Genomic DNA, 21869 nt, shown 5'->3' on the forward strand with positions numbered 1-21869 from the left:
AAGAAGCAACCATGCGGAAACATGAACAACGCAAGGACCAGCAGGTAAAGCCAAGCAGTTGGAAGCAGGGTCTACTGAACATTAACCAGTATTCAAACCCTATCGTCTCTCCGGCCTGCAAGAGTAAGGTGCGGAAAAATGAGGACAAAAACAACTGTAACTTTTCGCATTAAAATGCAAATAGATCAGGTTCATCTGAAGTTTGTAAGAAAGACCGGCTAAACAGCAGTAGCATCCATTGCATCCTGTAGTGAAAGAATCTTAAACATCATCGAAAGGAGCACAAAGCACTCCCAGGTTTTGGCTTATAAATTGGCATTCACGGAGGAGGGCCATATTTCTTGGCTAGGGTCAAAAATTCTGTTTATTCACTCCATGACTAATGGAAATCTAAAGGCAAACTTAAGGATGAAGTCCTTGTCCAAAATTATTCTTTCTTTGGAAGCTCCTTCAGGAAATCTTCATTGTCAACCAAGACCTGAAAGATAAACCAAGAAACTTTACATAAACCAGGCAGCAATCACACTTAAAGAGAACCCCAAAAGGTAAATAAATACAAAAAAAAAAAAAGTTGATTTGTGACCCCATGCCCATGGTAAAATGAAAACAATTATCATTGGCTCAGGATCATAGTGAACATTAATCCAATCGAATCAGTAAATTTTATACAATATGTAAATCAGCAGAAGGGTTTGTATGTGTTCAATTGTGCATGCACTGACTCCTCATAAAACACATATGGGTGAAGTGGCTAGCTGACAATTTCATCCAAAGTCATATGACATGAAATTCAGCTCACAACTGACTGGTCGAATGCCAGATGTGAAAAACAAATTAATTGGTTGACTGATTAAACATATCATGGAATCAACCATAAACTTAAGAGAGAGAGAGAGCTGGCCTGATAAATGAAAACAGGTTCTGAAAGTGAATTAGGAGTCTTTCTTTTTTTTATTATTATTACTATTGAGCAGTAAAAAGAAGTCAATAGGAAACTTGAGGGAGCAATTGTGAACTACATAGAGGTAGAACTTGCCTTCGTGCAATATGACTAAAGCACATTACAAGAGACTAAATTCTATCAGAAGACTTACTGTTTTCCAGCCATCTGGATCAACGAAAGAAGTAATCTTTGTGTTGATCCCAGGAAGTGGGCCTGGTTGCCGAGTTATTTTTCCTCCAAGTTCTTGAGTAACCAGATTAACAACTTCAGCACTTTTATATACATCTTCAGTACTTATGGCAACCTAGAAATGAATTTCCCATTAATTAGAGACATTTGCTTTGATTGACAAATTTTACAATTGAAGCTTGCCACTAACCTGTGCATATGCGTTTCCTTTGGTATATTCTGTCACCCCGTAGTTGTAAGTCAACTCCAAAACAACTGTTTCATACTCCTCCGCATAACCCATCATTGCAATTGAATACTGCAAATACCATGCAAAATAACCCACTATGTAATGTAATATGTTCCTAGTCACAGCATACGAACATACTTCTACTCACATGGTGTGAAAATAGATTGCATAAATGGGAATCTCAAGTACAGAGCAAACTCACCTTCTGTTCAGATCTATCAGTCTTTCTCAGTAGTTTCATACCCAAAGCCTGAAAAAAATAACAGCCAGCACAAGCACAGAGAAATCAAATGACACATTAAAGATCTTTAGGAAGAGTAGATACAAAGAAAATCCATCACTAGATTGCTTTGGTGTGGTTAAAAGAATTAAGCAAATCATTGCTACAGGTGGCAATTGATAGGGATATGACAAGGTTATGGTAGGACGCCTGATTAACAGGTGCAACCTCAACCCTTAAAAGTTGCTCAATCCAAAGAAAGATCATTAGTCAGAAAAACTATTCTGCTAAACATTTAAAAGTCAAAACTTGCAACCACAAGAGAGGACCAGTAGGCCCACTTTACGGCTCAGTTTGAACTTGGAGAAGGTTTTAGTATAGGTCTGGGTTGGGCTTTCAGATTTATTATTGTGAAGGACTGAAATACAAGGGGTTCGGCTTCTCTCCAGGGAGAATATCTCCCAGGGAGTGCCCAGTGAGCTCCGAGAAACTGCCACCTGTAATATTCTGATCTAAAGGCTAAAATAAAACTCGCATTGTTACCCTTTCAAACCCACAAGACCCGTAAATAATCTAAACCAGATTTGGATTACTCTCCCATCTTCCTCATTGGGACGCCTGCAATAATGAGGCTTCTTCTTCCTTGTTGTAAAGCCTGCTCCCATTTTTACCCCTACCCCACCCAAAAAAAATAGAAAAAAAGATCTCCTGCAAAGAACATCTTCTTCCTTCTCCTTCAATCCCTTTCAACCTGTGCAGAGAACCCTCACCAAACTCTCCCTACAATTCTTCCTCTTTAGCTATAAATAATATGTTACCCTCTCCCTTTCTCCCTACTCTCTCTCTCTCTCGATTTTTCTCTCTCTCTAAAACTCTTTCCCCTGTCCCCTGCTCCTCCTTTTAGTAACCACAGTGGATGTGCTGTTGTCAAGCACGGTCTCCTTTTTAACTATTGCACATAACACACTCAAGATGCACACTCAGAGGAGATTTCAAATCTTTTTGGCTGTTTTGTGAATCTACAATGTCGGTTGCAAGGAGGATGACCCTCTTATCCATGGCAACAAAAATAAAATCTGTACTGTTTGAATTTCCCCAAACCAAATTTCATTAATTTCTTCAATCTGTCAGGTAGCCTTGTAAATTAAAATTTCTATAATAGATCTGATTCACCAGAGGAGTGAATATTTCTGAAAAATATTTCCTCATCTTTTCTCTTTTGCAAGCTAACAGTCTAGCTCACAATCGCTACGCTGTTCTATCTTCTTTTTCCCAGTTATCAAAGAAATATTCTTACATTTCCCTTAATCTCATTCATCCCTTTCTGAGTTTTAAATACTGAGAGGTAATAAGGAAAATGAAGCCATGCAATGAGGAAGAATTCACCCTTTCCGTGGAAATGTCGTCTCTTGCTGTCACTGTAATGAGGAAGATGACACCTTGCAAGTGTTTTTAGAAAAAAAGGAAAGATTGGAATCAATATCGGGTTTACCGGAGGTAGTTGGGTTTTCACTGGTCTTGTGGGTTTGAAGTAGGGTAAAAATGGGAGTTTTATTTTAGCCCTTAGATCAGAATATTACAGGCGGCAGTTTCTTAGAGGTCACTGGGCACTCCCTGGGGAATATTCTCCCTAGAGAGTAGCCAAACCCTTGACTGCAAATGGGGTTTCAAGGAAATGCACAAAATTGTTTTTCATTAGTTAGTCCCATGTTAAATCATAGTCAGATAGGGATTTAGCTTATCCTAAAGTTCTTTTGCCTTTGAGAAAGTTCAGGACAATTTTAGTCCTTAGCTGTCTAGATGGGAAACTCTTAAATGTATGAGCAATGGCATAAGTAGTCCCCCCAAACACTCCCCCCCCCCCCCAAAAAAAAAAATAATAATAATAATAATAAATAAATAAATAAATAAACCCACATGTTTTTTATTTTTAATGTCCTGGATTCTCTCCCCTTCCTTTGCCACTGGAAGGGACTCCCTTCCTCTTGATTGCATCTTTTACTCTTTTGTCATCCCACAGTAACTATCTTAATATATCTTTCCTACCTCTCTCCATGGATGATTTCCTGCTTCTTTTATCCTTCTATTTCTCTTTAGAGTTCTAAAATCAATAGCCTATATTATCACTCTTCTATCAGCCTGTTCAAACTTCAGATCCACTCTTTTATGAAAAAAAGCCTTCTTTCTTTCCTCTTTTTTTCTCTCTTTATGTTTTTTACACCCATCAACCACCCTCTCTTTTCTCTCTTCCACCTCATTAAATTCCATTAGTTAGATAGTTTATGTTTAACAATTATCATGAAATTCAGTTAATCAGATGTGATAATTCTCTCTTAAAATCTGGCCTTTAGATCCTAAAACTGACCCATATCTAGCTGTCATAACAAGTATCTCTCACCACATTAGTGGGTCCATTACTTGCTGGCAGATTAGATCCATTACATCTGATTGATTTCATCAGATAATTCATAAGAAACATTTCCATAATCTAAATTTATTTCCTTCCGTCCAACAAAGAAAATCAACTGAGTTGAACCGGTACAATATCAAGGCTCACGTAATTCTTTGTAGGAAAAGCCTACCCAGAATCTTCTCAACTCCTCAAAGAGAGATTTGTTCCCCTAAAAAGAAATACCCCAAACGATGGCAAAATTTTAGGAAGAATATCATCCCATGCAAGGTTAAATTTATTGATTACTATATTATATTGTAACAAAAAGACAGATCAAAATATACTCTTCAAGCATAAAACACCATAACAAAGCAATACATAACATACATTTATAAACCAAAAAAAATAAACAATATATCACGAGACATGAGCAATTAATTGAGGTTGTACAAAGGATGAGATTTCCTACATGCTCTAACAGTCGAACACTGCAATAGAGACACGTGCATTCAATTGAATAATTTGTATGAATGATTCAACACCCCATGTTGAATGGAAGGGTTCTGCCAATACATATCTCAAGTATTGGTAAGTATCAGATGATACTTATTATGACAGTATGATACACACTATGTATTGGTAACAATCAGCCTTACTGATACAATATGATATGGACCGATACTTATGGAGTACTGTATTATACCAGTTAAAACTGTATTGGATCCATCAGTACTAACTGATAATGATATGTATCGGCAGGTATGGTACTATACTAAGCCATACCTTTAACCTTCATCCCAGGCACCAAGAGGGCTGGAAGACCAATGAACAAAGAGGCCCAAGCATTCCATTCTCATGTCATTTTAATTCAAAAACAATGGCTTCTAAACAATTTCAGAAGTCTTATAATTTGTTAATAGGTCCTCTGAAGATAAAAGACTATGAAGTGGCAGTTGAGGTGTCTGGCACTAAACAAAAATGCCACCTATCTGCAAGAGGTAAACATCTTTTCTGGAGGGCATCCAAAGTACAAACCTGTTAATGGCACCATATCTCAACTTTTCTTGACAAAGTATACATAATACAGGTCAAAAGCTAAATATGTGCTTCATATCTTGGTCTACAGGGAAACATGTAACAGAAAACATTTGGCATATTCATTTTAAGTTTATGGCTATAAACCTGATGGAGAAAAAAGAATTCACCTAACCAGATTAAGAGCTGAATATAACCCGGCTAAAACATTTCATCTTTAATAACACAAAAATGTGATATAACCATCAGATTCAAACTTCATAAAAGATGTGGAACCCAATACGCTAGAACTTCCTGTAGCTTCAATTACTAATTGTTTGACAGTTTTTGAGCATCATTTATCTTCTAGGTCAGCTAGGTGAATCCTGTTCTATCATTCGTCTCTATCTAGAGTTATGTTCTGAAATAAACCATAAGAATTTTAACTTTTGACACTCATATGACTCAGCACACATCTTGTTTATACACATCCTTTGAATGCATGGAAACACTGAAAACAGAACAGATGTAGCTACGTCATAGAAAAACTTAAGACCTAGAGCCTAAAGTCTCTGTCCTTCACAGTATGATGGAGTCTTACAAAATAACTTGATGGCTTTCTTCTGAAATCATAAAATCATCAATTTACATTTTCAAGAAACTTGTATTTATTTAGGTCAAACCAGAACACATATGCAATAATCAGAGACTAGGAAAACCCAAGAAATAATAAAGAGCTTACCTTCTCATAGAACTTGATAGAGCGATCTAGGTCACCAACGCGCAACATAACTTGACACAGTGGTTCAGGAGTAGGACCCCTTTGAATCAGTTCAAATAGATAACCATCTGGGTCCTTCACAAAAGCAATGACGGATTTACCCCCTTTAACTGGTCCAGGTTCACGGGTGACAACACCACCATTGGCACGTGCATTTTCAACCAATTTATAGATCTGAATTTCAAAGTTCAGCAATGTGTATCACCAATTATGCAATTAATATCATCATTTACCATAAAGAGAAAATCTTAAAAAACAAAAATATTGGTGTCATTTAGTTTGTCCATGCCACAGTTTCTTGTGAGTGGTAGACATGGATGGGTTCATGTGAGAGGGCCCCACTCCCATCTCACTGATTGAAATAATAGAAGGAAATGGATGAAAAGTGCGTGAGATTTTATAATATACAATAAGCCATTTCATAAAATGCGACTTGATGAATTTTTGTCGAACTTCTATTGGTTGTTTGAGGCTGAAATTTGAAGCATGAGACAATGGTGTGTTACTAGCACATGGACCCAGCCTAATCAAGATCATCTATAGTGTTATTATCCTGAAAAGGAAATCATTCATACATCTTCAGTTGAAATGGCAAAATGTCCAAAGCCCGTTCCAATATCATATTTGTCCACCCCATAGTCTGTGAATCAAGGAGAAATGTAAAAACATCAAATCTGAAACTCAACAAAACAAAGAAGATGCAAGGCAGCAAGCTACAAATTCAGGGAACTAAACTAAGCATAAAATGTAGAAGTCACCCCAAGTTTTTCCCTCCTAAGACATGAAAAATGAGATTGGAGGAGCCTACAAAATATAATGGTATGTTTCTATAGGTGGATTGGATGGTACAATGAAATGTCAAAATGCAGCACTAATAACTTGTGTTAAAGATTATAGTCAAAAAATGTTTTCCGAGCAACCTAATGCAGTGACAGTCCAACATCAAAAGATTATAAGGATCGAGAGAGCACAGTGGCTGCCCAATGAAACATGCATAGCGGTTGCCAGATTACACAAGATGATATTATAAATTAATGCATCCATGGGATTTTAGGGTGGCCCTAAGCTGCCAACAGGCAACATGAATAAAAAGGAGGGACGTTGCCAATGATGATCCAGTCATGTAGGATGAAGATGAATGACTAAACCAATGGTATGCTGAGAAATGAAAACTGAAGGTGGTGATGAGAAAAAAGTGAATCAAAAAGAGTCAAAGCAGGTAGGAGGAATGAGGAGCTGTGGCTTAGTTGGAATTTGAATCTAGATATAGCAAAATTGTGGAACAGTTTTTCCGTAGAAACTGGGGTAAAAATAGTCAAATGTTGAGCTGAGATAGAACACCTTTAACGACATAAGAAAATTAGCTGTTGATTTTTCTCATATGTATAATAAGAAACAGAGCAAAGAAAACTTGGGTATGATAAGCATCTCAAGTTGCTGTTGCGGGAATCAATCATCTAGAATTACCACAATTGATAAGTGTTCCCCTAATCAAGTCAACTGAATACTCGTATACCTACCCACAAGGGCCACGGGTAGAGATTAATGAAAGACCAGTTTCAACATGAAGCATCAATTATCCGAAGTAAATAAAATGACAGCAGGAACACAAAAAATGAAGAATAATAAGTCTCGTAAAAATACTGTAAGTCAACTCCACGACAAAATTTGTTTCTTCAGGCCCAAATCCAAGAAAGGCATTTGAGTACTTTTCTTCTGGAACGTCCCTTCTCCGCAACAGTTTCATTCCAAAACCTTCGGTGTAAAACCTGGTTATCACGATTTAGCATGTATTATCGTCCAAAGCCAATAGCAAATCCATCAATCAGTATCTCATAATTTATAAAGCTTTACAGAAAAGGAAGAAGAAAAAAATCTATTACTTAATGGTGCGATCGAGATCCCCAACTCGGTATACGGCATGCAAGATCCGGCGATTATCTTTCTTCGCCCATTCTAACGAATTCTCACTAGAAACAGCCGCCTCAGTTTCAGCCATTGTCAGTTGATTCCGATTTCTCTGAAATCAGATTTCAAAATCAAGTAAATATACTCCATGAGAATTACAGTATGAAATCATACTTCTCCAGAAGCAGAAACCAAAATGTACATATCTGAGAAAAAAATTCAGAAGTTAAAAGATAATCGAATGAGAATATCACATTTGTCTCGAAGGATTAGCTATGATCCTTCTAGAGAGCTTAGCTTTGCAGCAGAAACAGAGATAAATCGGAAAAACTGCTTTGAATCTAGAAGTATGAAAGCAAAAGAAGAGCAAAATGAAACTACCAAAAGCCTTGCTTCTACAAAAAAACGATTTCACTCACAGTCGCCCTGATGACTACACCACCTTCTTTTCTTTTCTTTTTGCCGGAAAACGATGACTTCACCACTCTGCAGAGGGATTAGCAGAAAAAATGGCAGGTGCTGATTTATCTGAATGACTGATCAAGTGTAGAGTAGAGTGGTGAAGAATCCGATCATGGCTGAAAGGATCAGGCCGATACAGATACGTATACGGTGCCGCTCCGGAAGAAAAAGTTTGTACCGGATCTGCTGAGATTCGGAATTGGTCTGGTCGCCTGGACCGCTACCGATTCAAATTGGCTTATATTGTAATGTTTTCTTTTTACTAAAATAAATTATACATATATAAAAATTATGTAACGTTTCTATCCCATTCCCAGTTTTTACGTATGTAGCACTTTTTTTTTGGTTTCTATACATGTTCATTGTTTCTCGTTCATATATGGTTGGTTATACTGAGTCCGGATCGTGTTCCCTGCTATGTTTCTCGGACGGCTGTTGACCATAAATTAAAAGGGACCCATAGAATTAGGTGATAGAATTTTTTTTACTTGTGGCCTCCACATAATTTGTGGTTATAGAGCAATCAAGAAAGCATGAAACATGAAAACATTTTTGAGTTATTAAAATGCAAAATTGTATAGACCGAATCACACATTAAAAACACCATTATCATCAGATAGTTTTTATTTATCAATTTCTAATATACCCCACATCATAAGTTTAAATATACTCTTCATTGTCCATATCTTCCAAACTTTTTAAGAATTTTTTTTTTTTTGTCAATAAAACTTTTTAAGAATTTATGATTGAGAGATGAAGAAGTTTCAGAGTAAAGTTTCACCTCCAATGTTATTCTTTTTTTTTTTTTAATCAAATGAATACTTATATTAAACATTTTAGAACAAAGTGTCAAGTGCTAATACAGATTCACATCTTCTGTAATTCATTTTCCTACAATTCCCTGTAATTCCCTCTTAGGATTGTGCCACGTGGCATTTAAATAATCCAACGGTTACTAAATTTAAATTTTATTTAAACCAACCCATACATTTGAATTTTATTTAAACTATAGTTTGTTGGGTGACCGTTGAATTACTTAAATAGCCACATGGCACAATCCTATGAGAGAATTACAGGGAATTGTAAGAAAAAGAATTACAGAGGATGTGAGTGATGCACACCTAGGTTCCACAATGAAACAAGTGGCATACTCCATTAGGTTTTAGGAACATAAAACCTCGAGGCTGTTTTAAAATATTTAACTTACATCAGCATTTAACTATAGTTTACTAATGATAAAGGGTGTCTCTATCTTTATCTTATAGGAGACTTGATTAACAAATTGAATAATTCAGGAGGTGGCAATAATTTTATGGAATAACTCAAAAGAAACAAGAAGTGTATTTCATGCATTTGCTCTATTGCGTCACCTTATCTGGTCTGAATGGGTCGGTTAGATTTTCACAATAGAGGACTCACTTCAAGAACCTGTCCACCTTCACGGTCCCTATCCAAATTGCAATTGATGAGAAGTATATTCCAAAACTATGGCATATTGGCATTGGTACAAACTCACACAGGCAAATACACAAACAGGTTTCCATCAGTTGTGACCCCTCTTCAAGATCCACTTGGTGCAGAATTCACACAGGCAAATACACAAACAGGTTGCGATCAATTGTGGCCCCTCTTCAGGATCCACTTGGTGTAGAACTCACACAAACGGGTTTGGATCAATTGTGGTTGTGGCCCCTCTTCAAGATCTACTTGGTGTACAACTCACACAGGCAAATGCACAAACAGGTTCCGATCAATTGTGACCCCTTCTCAAGACCCACTTGGTGTGGAACAGATTTTCTACAAATTGAGACAGAGATATTAAACGAATCTCTTACATCAAATCATATTCACACAAAGCTGATGCTTGTGACCTCGAAACGCCGATAGTCATCACACCACACAATTTTTTTTTTTTCACTCACCACACAATTGGTGAGCTGACCTCTCAAACAATATATGGTTCCTCTCCTCCCCAAGCCCTAAGCTCATGGCTTGTATGTGTTTCTCCAGTTGGTTCCACTCAGTCAAAACCCATCGCATCTTAAATCCTTTTCAAACCTTGGGAAGTCATTTTCTCAATAATGTATTACTCGAAGCCACCGGGGGTGGTGGTCTAGTGGTCCCAAGCTCACTCTTAAGTGGTTTGGAAAACCTCATGTCTTAAGTTTGAATTCCTTTCTATTTTTCTATTTCTTGCATTGGGCAGTTGTGTGTTCTTTTTCTTGCATTTGACAGTTGTGTGCTATTTGGCTTGGGCATGAATGCTACCGACTTTCGTGAACTTTTTATTATTATTTAAGACCCAAAATCTTGATACCATATTTAAAAATTAATATTTTAATTGAAATTTCTGTCATTGGTCATTGTAAAGTAGGAAACCTAATTGTACAATTTCACAATTTCTTTTATTATATATATAATGAGGATAACTTTTTATTATTTTTTCAAATATGGTGAACCTCTTTGGTCGCGTACATGACTAATAAAGTATACAGTTTTTTATGATACCCACTTAAGTTGGGTTTAGATTCTTAATTACTCAAGTGGCTAAAATATTAGACCGGCTATTTTTGACTTTTTTTCAAAATATAAAAAACCCACCACCGTTAACAGTTGTGTTTTCAAATTTGAATGATCAACGGACCAAAATGCCCCTTAGTTAAAAAATTACTAGAATGCCCTCCCTTTTATGTCCCTCCTATCTCCCTTTCTCTTCAACACCTCTTCCTTCGACTCCGGCGACTGGAAAAGCCAAGAGAAAGAGGAGGGGTTGAAGAGAGAGGGACGATGGGAGGGACATTAAAGGGGAGGGCATTTTAGTAATTTTTCAATTGAGGGGTATTTTGATCCATTTATCATTCAAATTTGAAAACCTAACCGTCTAGAATAGGAAACTTAACTGAATTTTTCATATTTTAAAAATAATATTGTATTTTAATCACTTTAATAGACAGTTAATAATTTAAGCCCAATTTAAATAAATACCAATAATAAAAACTTTAAAGCATTTAACAGGTGGGTCAACATAGATGCAAAATATTTTTTGCTAGGTCAAAATAATACTTCTATGATTCTATCCACTCTTGCGTCCATGTCCATACACGCAATCAGCATTCTCCATTCCAGTGTTTTTTTTGTATTTTATGGGAAATGTTCTCAGAAATAGTTTTTTGAGTTACGTCTCCTGACATCAATCCTCTTTTAAGAATTTAATTAAAAAAAGAAAAGCAGCCTCTTAGATGCCACTAAGTCCATCTTAATCAACTAGTGAATATTTTAATTAAAATCACTAAGGTTCGTGACCAAAAACTCAAAGATTCTTTTTTGATTTGGTAAGGTTGTGAGTTGTGACTAATTACTTTATATATATTCATGGTATATTTTTGGTGGAGCTACACTTACCGGTCAATGCGTACCCTGGTAGTTCACATGATCCAAGTTTGTCACTATTGCATCCCCTTTCTTATTAAATTTTATTTAAATTCGATAAAATGTGAAAATGACGCATATATATAAATATTTATTGTCTCTCATTTATCATCATATACTTGCTACTTCTCATCACTTATAATGCATATGATGTTACCTTATAACCTATCTTCCTAGATAAATAAAGGAATAAAATTGTCTTCCTCAAATTTGGTTAAAATGATTTATATGTTGCATTTGTTTACATCTTCATCTGAAAAGCATCCTTCTTGTTTTTTTTTTTGTTTTATTATTAATGTTTTATGACAAAACATGGCTAAATGTTTCATGACATTAAATATAGAATTTATTATGATTCAACCCACATTTCTGGTCAGGGTTTCACCTAATCTAATTTAAAAAAAAAATTTAATTTTTAAACCCTTGCACAAAAGTACAATTATTTGAATACTTACTGGTTTTTCTTTTTAATTCCCTGGCGACACCGGCATCATGGAGATTGGAGAACCTCTCAAAATCCTTGTTTACATAAAATTAACAGCCATACGACTTGGTGTTTCTTTCTTGGTAAAAGATGTCACTTGGTGGTAATATTCTAAGATGAGCTAGAGAAGCTTATGCCTTAAGATCAGGCCTCCTTATTGTAGCTAGAGATGGAATTGACTTGGTGGTGGTTGAAATTGATTGCTTGATTTTTTTTTTATATACTTTTTTAATTACCAACATTTAAGCCCCTTGGATGGAGATTTTCAATATTTACCATGATATTATATGGTTACAAAAATATTTTTAATTACTGTAGTTTTTATTTTGTTTGAAAGTTTCCAACTTGTTTGAACCCCCCAAAAAAAGGTTCTCCAACTTCTTGGCAATTGCCTTTTGCTAGGTTAGCTATTTTGGTAAATAATTGAAAGTTTGATGTGTCCGAATCATCTAAGATCCCAACTTAAGTTTGATATAATATTGATCTTTGATTCTATGATTTTGTTTAACAGAGATCTTGCTAAGCTAGTGTCGCTAAAGTAGTGCTACCTACGGTGCCTAGTATTAAGATACATGAATTCGAGAACCGATAGGATATTATCCGAATCTGTTCGAATATAATACGATGCGGATATGGATATACCACTATTCGATCTGAATCCTGTTCGTTTACACCCTTACTTGTATATACTAAACAGACAGTTTTATAATAATGAAATAAAAAAATTTGATTAACATAGTATATTGAATAAAAATTGACATTGGGAAGGAAATGAAAATAAATCTTAGTATTTAATACATATGGAAAAAAATTAAACTCCTCATATCTAAAATTTTTCTATTTTAATTTTTTTACATTTAACATTTTCATATTTGTCTAAATCAACTACTTCCTTCAGCTTATCATATTTGTCTAAATCAAATTATGAGCATGAAGTAAGTTTTTCTTCATTATTAATTATTTTATACAATTATTTTCACTTAAGTTGATTATATGTGTATTTAGTATTTTGAGTAGCTAAAATTAAAAAAATTCTCGTGACATTCATCTAACACTAGGCACTCCAGGCATCACCACATCAGGACACTACACTAACAAAATTCGTTTGATGGATTACCTTAGATTTTTTTTTATTTTTTTTATCCAAGGTTCATCTGGGCAACTTGCGTGCACCACCACGACTACATCCTCAGGGGAGCTTTTATATAATTAATATAGGCAGGACTTTGCCCCTGGCCCCGAGGGGATTCAAACTCTGACCGGTAGCATTGGTCTTTTGCCAACTAAGCCACCCCTTGGTGATACCCTTAGATTTTTATCAGGTGGACCATCCATTTCCCTTTGAATAAATGACACATGTCCATCAGTTATATCCAAAGGTTGAGGTAAGATTTAAAAGATAAAAACATTTTTATTTTAATTTAATCTGAACCTTTGAATGTGACTGATGTACATGTGTTCTTTATCTAAAGGGAAATGGATTCCCCTTGATTCGTAATAAATATAAAAAAATCAAGAGTTTTTTACGTGTGGGTCCCGTTAGTGTACTATAAACTAATGTTAGATTCTTTTAGTGCAATATATTATGTGGTAATCAAAAGTAGACTAATTATGTTAACCGTCGTTAAGTATATTCAAATTTCAAACATGAAGGAACCAAAGTGCCCCTCAGACTATTTAATATATCGTGTTAATGTATGATTTTGAATTGAAATATAAGATCCATACTTCTCAGTAGATAGGGCATGGGTTCAATCCTTGCGAATGACAAAGAAGCTCCCTCTGAGGATGTAATGGAGGTGCGTGCAAGCTGGCCTAGATAAACCTCATACACAAAAAAAAATGGCCATTAATTGTTAATTATATGGATATAACCACACGTAATATATTGCAGTAAGGGGATCGAACATTAGTTTGTGGTCTACGAAAGGATCTACACATAAAAAACTCAAAAGAAAAGAAGAAAAAAAAGAAGAAGAGGGGAAGTTACTAATTGGGATTCTGGTAATTTTTTATTTTTATTTTTTATTATTAAAAAAACCTGGGGGTCAAGTTCAACGTAACTTTTCCGTTAAAAATACTCAGCAAGAGTTACGAAGAAACTTCCTGGGCTGGCAAAACAAAAATGACGCAAGCCGTGATCGACACGCGCGACTGAGGAACGTCAATGAAAGCACGCCACGAGTAAATACTGAATAAGCCAAACGCCATTCGGGGAAAACGTCTAGGTTCAATGAACCTGGACGATCCCAATTTCCTGAAACCGCTATTTAAGCTGTTATGTTTGGGTTTGCGAGCTCCAAGGTAAGTCTTTCAACGGATACCAGACTACCAAAGTATATTGCCAAACAGAATTCTCTTTCAGGAATTTTGACGAACACAAAAAACGATTCTACAGTTTCTTCTCTTCTTTGGATTTCTGATGGCTCTTGCTGCATCTTCTTCCGCAATTTCTAGCTCATTCTCTTCCCAATCTCTAGGTCACCAAGAACTGAGAGGTACTCTCTTTCTATTCTTCCCTTCAAAGCAAAAATTAATTTTTAACTCCCTTAGGGTTGAAGTTTGTGTTCTGCATTCCGTTCCTTTTCTGATTCGTCGTTTCAACATTGAAAACATTCAAGGTTTTTTGGGTTTTTTTTCTTCAGTTTTCCTCGAGCGCTTATGAATTGGGAATTTGAATCTGATGTGTTGCTTTTGTTTCAATTAATATCTGCAGCTCCTCAAATCGGTTCATTCCGACCATTTGAACGGAACTTCGTTCCATCTGCGCCGGCGAATTCTACCGGACGACGGTGCTTAGTGAAACCAGTATTCGCTGAACCAAAACGCAGCGATTCCATTGTTCCTCTCGCAGCAACGGTATCTGCTCCTGGTATGGTCGTTGCCCTCTTGACGCTTGACCTTCATTTTGGATATTCCATTTGGGCTTATGTGACTTCCGTTTGTTGCTAAGAATATTCCTTTTGTAGAATTCAAAAATGACTGTTCTGCCCATGGTCTGTTATGGTATTTTCAGAGGTGACTGATGTAGAGAAGGTAACTGAAGCAGAAGACATCGAGAAATTGGCTAACGATCTTCAAGATGCTTCACCTCTCGCAATCATTGACAAGGCCCTGGAGAAATTCGGAAATGACATCGCTATTGCTTTCAGGTATGTGATTGATCCTTCACCGGTAACCCAATAACCATCCATTGCAAAGGCCAATCTTTAACGTTCTGGAATTGGTTGATTTGTTGCAGTGGAGCAGAGGATGTGGCTTTAATCGAGTACGCGAAGTTGACAGGGAGACCATTCAGGGTGTTCAGCTTAGACACAGGAAGGCTCAACTCTGAGACATACAAGTTCTTCGATACAGTGGAGAAGCACTATGGTATTCGAATCGAATACATGTTTCCCGATGCTGTTGAGGTGCAGGGTTTGGTAAGGGCTAAGGGGCTTTTCTCCTTCTATGAAGATGGACACCAAGAATGCTGCAGAGTGAGGAAGGTGAGGCCCCTGAGGAGGGCACTTAAGGGGCTTCGTGCTTGGATCACTGGGCAACGCAAAGATCAGTCTCCAGGTACCAGGTCTGAAATCCCTGTTGTTCAGGTAGACCCTTCATTCGAAGGATTGGATGGCGGAGTTGGAAGCCTTGTGAAGTGGAACCCCCTTGCAGATGTGAATGGTATTGATGTCTGGAACTTCCTCCGAGCGATGAATGTGCCCGTCAATACTTTGCATTCACAGGGTTATGTTTCAATTGGGTGCGAGCCCTGCACAAGGCCAGTGTTGCCTGGGCAACATGAGAGGGAAGGAAGATGGTGGTGGGAGGATGCCAAGGCCAAGGAATGTGGCCTTCACAAGGGTAACATCAAACAGGAAGGTGAGCCCCAAAACGGTAGCGAACAGAGCAATGGAAACGCCGCAGTTGCCGACATCTTCAGCACCAACAACGTGGTCAGTCTAACTAGGGCAGGGATTGAGAATCTCGCCAGATTGGAGGACCGAAGGGAACCTTGGATAGTGGTGCTCTATGCACCTTGGTGCCAATTCTGCCAGGTAATAATAAATTTTATTTTCTTTGAGACCAATTATCAAACACCTTGAATTGTTTGGAGAAGCTAACAAGTAATTTGGAATTTGCCAATGTATGTGACAGGCAATGGAAGGTTCGTACGTGGAGTTGGCAGAGAAGCTGGCTGGGAGTGGGGTTAAGGTTGGGAAATTCAGGGCAGATGGAGAGCAGAAGGCATTCGCACAGGAAGAGCTGCAGCTTGGGAGCTTCCCCACCATACTGTTCTTCCCAAAACACGCAGCACGACCAGTTAAGTACTCATCTGAGAAGCGAGATGTTGATTCATTGATGGCTTTCGTGAATGCTCTCCGGTGATGATCAATTCTTCCCGTACAGAACGATATAGGAAGATTAAACTGGGAAACAGAGAAAGGCTGAATGAACACTGTAAAATGTTCTTGGGGACAAATAAATTAGTTTTTATTTGTTCTCTGGCGTTTTTGAATTAGTATAATGGTTTTTCTATTGTATAGATACAGTGAAGAATACATAAATCAGCCTTTCATGTTGTTTTTGTTGTTATTTTTCCTGGGTAGATGTTTTATCAATTTGGGTTCTGGGGCTTTGGCCTTTGTGTGAGATGGGAGTTCCTCCGACTTCAGTTATATATACACGCCTCTGTTTCTTAAAAATCAAAATAAAGAAATATCCAATGGAATTGGTTGGTGCCTTGAGGGAAAATTTTTCTTTTCACATGATTTATACTCGAATTTTCAAAGTAGACTAAGATCCATCAGAAATGAATCTAGAAGAAAAATAATTTGGATAGAAGTGCTACCAATAAGCATAAGCTCCAGAATTCACATTCTATATGCCCAAGTATCTTTGGCCCATAAAGTCATTGCCCGACTTAACAAGGCTCTAAATAATTTGGTCAATTGGCCTAACTCGTACTCAAAAAATTGAGGAAGATCAAAGATGCTCACGCACCAGCCATTGATGAGGAAGCTTGAGTGTACAAATACTGCTAACACATACAAATAGAAACATAGCTTTTTCCCAAAAATTAATAATATATATTGAAAATAAAAACTAATAAAATATTTAAATTAGGAGAAAGCAAAGAAACTAGGAGGTTAATATATACAAAATAAGTGGTTGAGAAAGCAAAGAAATTAGGAGGTTAATTTGAACTTTTCAAATTTAAAATTAAGCTTTTAGGTTTTTTTTTTTTTTTTTTTTTTTTTTAATTCACATTCTCTATAATACTTTTTTATTTTTGAAGATTCATTCTCTATTTTACCGATTTAAAAGAAATGAGTATAAGAATTCATTTTTGGTAAAAAATTAAAAATAATTTGGTGACTTTTATCAAGAATAAATTGTGTAATAAAAAATAGAAAACGATAATGAAAATTGATTCTAAAAGGGGCATATTAATCAAAATATTAACAATTAACTAAAATTGAATTATTCTAAAAGGGGCATATTAATCAAAATATTAACAATTAACCAAAATTAAATTAATTGGCAATTATGTGTCCGATAAAATTATTCAATTAAGTTACTTTTTTAAATTTGTTTTTCTTATTTTCAATTAAGTTACTTTCTTGGATTTGTTTTTTTTTTTTTTTAATACAATTTTTTTTAAAACTTGAGATATGTGACTATTTTTTCCTACTAAAATGACTACTAAAGTTGTTAAATTATTAAATTTCAAATCTAGCCTTCACAAATAAAATGATAAAGATGTCAACAGGTGGAAAATTTGTATTTAATTTGAATTCATATTCATACCAATTTAAAAGAATCTCAAAGAAAATAACTATCCAACATCATCAAAATCCAACTGAATCTTTCTGAAAACAAATATGATATTATTCTAATCTTTTCGAATAGAATAAGATGCAGATATGATATTACTACTATCCCATCTGAATCCAATCCATTTACGGGGTTCGTTTGATCAAGACTCTCTCTCTTCTTTGTTTGACTAATCCACCAAACAAGCATAATGCTTCATAGTAGGTGAAACTCCATAATCTCTATCCATTCTCCCAAAAAACTTATGTCCCTTAACCATGAGACCAACATGGCTACATCCCGAAAGCAACGCAATGAAGGTGACTCCATCCAGTTTGAAGCCCATTCCGATCATCTCATCTACAAAATCAATTGCTTCAGTCATCCAACCATTGATCACTTAACCCACTAAGCATTGTATTCTAAGATGTTAAACCTCTTCTGATCATTCCTCTAAAAACTTATTGGCAGTAATTCATTGCTCCACACTGGGCAGTTCAGTATTGGAACATTTGGCTGTGCAAATGATTTAATCATTTAAGCGTGAATCTCTTAGCCACAATGAAGATTAGTTACTCGAGCACAGACATGTACGATTGTGGTGACAACAACACAACTGAACATGATTCCTCCACTCTGCATCCTTCTAAAAGTGTTTAGCGATTCGAATGGTCTTGTCCCTGAATACAAAAGAAGCAATCAAGAAATTCCAGGAAACACTATTTCTCTAACCCATTTCTCCAAATACCTGCTGTGCTTAGTCAACCGTTCCGGGTTGGGGACAAAAAAGGGGGGGGGTTTTTCCCCTTTTTTTGGGTTGGGTTGTGGGGGGGGGAGGGGGTTTTGCCGGGGGGGGATGATTAAACAAATCACCCAAAGTAACAAAATAAACCAAGGATCTTGTGCAATATAAATTGAAAGACAATCACAAAGCAAATAAACAACAAACCACCACAAGAATGAAAAGGAAATGCAAACAACACACAAGAATTTTACGTGGTTCACTAATCCGAAATATTCGAGATTAGCTACATCCACGGGGAGGGATTTCACTATTTTAATCTTCAAAATAGTACAAGATTTGAGTGTGATACAATGTTACCTCAACCGGTCACATAACCTCTCAAAGCTCCTTAGAAAACCCTTCTACCTTAAGCTCTTGAAGAAAACCCTTCAATCCAAGCTCAAGCTACAATGGAGTTGCAATGGAGAAGAACACAAGAGAGAAGAAACCCTTTTCTTGCAAAACCACAAGAAGAAGAAGACTCACAAAAGCTAATCCCGTTTTTGGACAAAAACCCCTTTAGAAGTCACTAGAAACTCACTTTTTCTCTCTCCATTTACCTCTCCCAAGGCCCTCTTAATGATACCAAACACCTACCCATGTTAAACACTAAGTGGGACCCACCAAATTCAAATTTTGAATTCAAAACAAAGATAAAGTGATTTTCATCACTAAACCCAACAATCTCCACCTTGATGGAAATCACTTACTTGTCATGTTTCTTGAAACCAAGAGATGATAGACTCCAATTCAACTTCTCTCCTTGAACAACCTTGGTAAGCATATCCGCCACATTCTCATTTGTTCCAACTTTTAACAATTGGATCCTTCCGTCTTCAATGACTTCTCTAATGTAATGATATTGTACCAATATATGCTTTGTCCTCTTGTGATGTACCGGGTTCTTGGCCAAGTAAATTGCACTCATATTATCACAAAACAAATGCATACCATTTGACTCAATGCCAATCTCACCCATCAAACCTTGAAGCCACACCGCTTCTTTACAAGCTTCGGTTGCCGCCATGTATTCCGCTTCGGTAGTTGATAATGCCACCGTCGCTTGAAGCTTAGACATCCAACTTATTGGACCATTTCCATACTTGAAAACATACCCCATTGTAGATCGCCCCTTATCACGATCATCACAATAACTAGCATCCACATAGCCTTGAACTTGCTCTCCACCTTTGCTAAATGTGATAGAGTAGTCACTTGTGCCTCTCAAATATCTAAGCACCCATTTTGCCGCCTCCCAATGCTTCTTTCCGGGATTTGCCATAAACCTACTCAACACACCAACCGCATGAGCAATATCCGGCCTAGTGCACACCATTAGAAACATCAAGCTCCCAACTAAACTTGCATAAGGGTATCTAGACATCTTGGTCTTTTCATCTTCCGTATTTGGGCTATCATTGGAAGATAATTTGAAATGTGATCCCAATGGAGTTGAAACCGCCTTTTCTTTACACTTGCCAAACTTCTCAAGAATTTTCTTCACAAAAGACTTTTGTGAAAGTGATAAAGTCCCATTCATTCTATCTCTTTGAATCTCAACTCCAAGAATTTGTTTGGCTTGACCAAGATCCTTCATTTCAAACCTCTTGCTCAAACATCCTTTGAGCTCTTCAATTTTAGCTTTATCCTTGGACACCAAGAGCATGTCATCCACATATAAAACTAAAATCACATATGATCCATCATCAAAGAACTTAATGTATAAGCAATGATCATATTCACTTCTTTTGTAACCAAGACTTAAAATAAAGGAGTCAAAAGTTTTGTACCATTGTCTTGAAGCTTGTTTAAGTCCATATAAGGACTTCTTCAACTTGCACACGAGCTTCCCTTTGCCTTTCTCAACAAATCCTTCCGGTTGCCTCATGTACACCTCTTCAAGAAGATCACCATGTAAAAACGCTGTTTTTACATCCATTTGTTCAAGCTCCAAGTCATGCATAGCAACAAGTCCAAGCACCAATCTAATAGTCACCAACTTCACAACCGGGGAAAAGACTTCAAAGAAATCAATACCTTCCTTTTGTGCAAAGCCTTGGGCAACAAGCCTTGCTCTATACCTTTCCACCTTGCCATCCACCCCTCTCTTGAGTTTGTACACCCATTTACAACCAATGGCTTTTCTTCCCTTTGGCAAATCCACCAAATCCCATGTCTTGTTCTTTTGAAGTGCTTGAAACTCTTCATTCATTGCATCCTTCCAATGCTTTGCATCATCCGCATTGATGGCGTCAAGAAATGTACTTGGTTCTTCATTTAAAGCCACCAAAGCTCTAAGAGTATTTGGATCAACACAATCCTTGTACCTTTCCGGCAAACGAGTTTGTCTTGTTGGCCTTCCTCCCAAAGGTACCACAATTTCTTCTTCAACACCAACCGGTGTCTCTTCTTGAATTTCTCCTTGTACATCTTGATTATCAAGATCTATAACATCTTCATCATGAGCATCCTCATTTGAAGAACTTGTAGGTTGCATGTGAAATTCATGGGTATCCTCAACAATTGATTTTTCTTCATCACATTTCTTTTCCACCCCCTTAATCAACATAGAGGATTCATCAAAATGTACATCACGACTTATGATGATCTTATGGGTACTTGGATCCCATAACCGATACCCCTTCACATTCTTAGCATATCCTACAAAAATGCACTTCTTGGATTTTGGATCAAGTTTGCTCCTTTGACAACTTGGAATCAAAGCATATGCATCACATCCAAAAATTTTCAAATCCGAATAATCACAAGGAGTTCCATGCCATACCTCATTTGGAGTCTTTCCACCCAAAGTCATTGAAGGAGACCTATTCACAAGATAGCATGCCGTCAACACCGCTTCGGCCCACAATTCTTTCTCCAAGTTTGCATTGCTAAGCATAGCCCGAACCCTCTCCATCAATGTTCTATTCATGCGTTCCGCCACTCCATTTTGTTGTGGAGTATGCACAACCGTATGATGCCATACGATTCCTACTTCCTTGCAAAAATTACCAAATTCATTCTTCGCATATTCCATTCCATTATCCGTCCTCAAAACTTTGATGCTCCTACCGGTTGTTTTCTCCACCTCAACCTTGAAGTTCTTGAATGCCATTAACACATCACTCTTTGACTTGAGAATTGTCACCCATACTTTCCTTGAAAAATCATCAATGAAAGTAACAAAGTATTGAGCACCACCATAAGACATATCCGGTGATGGACCCCAAACATC

The 21869-nt window shown here is 36.8% G+C and overlaps 2 protein-coding genes across 4 annotated transcripts; one reads left to right on the forward strand and one right to left on the reverse strand.

The window, feature by feature from the left end:
* Positions 1–139: 139 nt before the first annotated feature.
* On the reverse strand, positions 140–8262 carry GLX1 (glyoxalase/bleomycin resistance protein/dioxygenase superfamily protein). 3 transcript variants are annotated; one of them, XM_089168342.1, is made up of 9 exons: positions 8058–8262; positions 7652–7788; positions 7413–7537; positions 6344–6408; positions 5730–5942; positions 1564–1611; positions 1323–1430; positions 1095–1247; positions 140–478 (listed from the first exon to the last, which is right to left on the reverse strand). In XM_089168342.1, the coding sequence occupies exons 2-9, from the start codon at positions 7765–7767 to the stop codon at positions 428–430; spliced, it is 879 nt and encodes a 292-aa protein (XP_089024468.1). In that variant the 5' UTR covers positions 7768–7788; positions 8058–8262; the 3' UTR covers positions 140–427. The 3 variants fall into 3 exon arrangements, with proteins under 3 accessions (XP_089024468.1, XP_089024467.1, XP_089024469.1); XM_089168341.1 differs by having other exon boundaries at positions 8096–8260; XM_089168343.1 differs by lacking the exon at positions 8058–8262 and adding an exon at positions 7931–8032.
* A 6103-nt stretch (positions 8263–14365) lies between these two features.
* Positions 14366–16621, forward strand: LOC149004257 (5'-adenylylsulfate reductase 3, chloroplastic-like). The gene is made up of 5 exons (XM_089169421.1): positions 14366–14549; positions 14768–14923; positions 15068–15203; positions 15293–16091; positions 16192–16621. The coding sequence occupies exons 1-5, from the start codon at positions 14474–14476 to the stop codon at positions 16420–16422; spliced, it is 1398 nt and encodes a 465-aa protein (XP_089025547.1). The 5' UTR covers positions 14366–14473; the 3' UTR covers positions 16423–16621.
* Positions 16622–21869: the final 5248 nt, after the last annotated feature.

The sequence above is a fragment of the Hakea prostrata genome, chromosome 9 (assembly GCF_041222555.1).
Source record: "Hakea prostrata isolate BN-2017 chromosome 9, UWA_Hpros_2, whole genome shotgun sequence".
NCBI classification, from domain to species: Eukaryota; Viridiplantae; Streptophyta; class Magnoliopsida; order Proteales; family Proteaceae; genus Hakea; species Hakea prostrata.

Coding starts and splice junctions, on each gene's coding strand:
- GLX1 (XM_089168342.1), bottom strand. CDS start 7,767: ATGGCTGAAACTGAGGCGGCTGTTTCTAGTGAGAATTCGTTAGAATGG. Junction 7,538..7,651: donor GATCTCGATCGCACCATTAA/GTAATAGATTTT, acceptor CGTGATAACCAG/GTTTTACACCGAAGGTTTTG. Junction 1,431..1,563: donor CTGATAGATCTGAACAGAAG/GTGAGTTTGCTC, acceptor TGGTATTTGCAG/TATTCAATTGCAATGATGGG.
- LOC149004257 (XM_089169421.1), top strand. CDS start 14,474: ATGGCTCTTGCTGCATCTTCTTCCGCAATTTCTAGCTCATTCTCTTCC. Junction 14,550..14,767: donor AGGTCACCAAGAACTGAGAG/GTACTCTCTTTC, acceptor TAATATCTGCAG/CTCCTCAAATCGGTTCATTC. Junction 15,204..15,292: donor GACATCGCTATTGCTTTCAG/GTATGTGATTGA, acceptor GATTTGTTGCAG/TGGAGCAGAGGATGTGGCTT.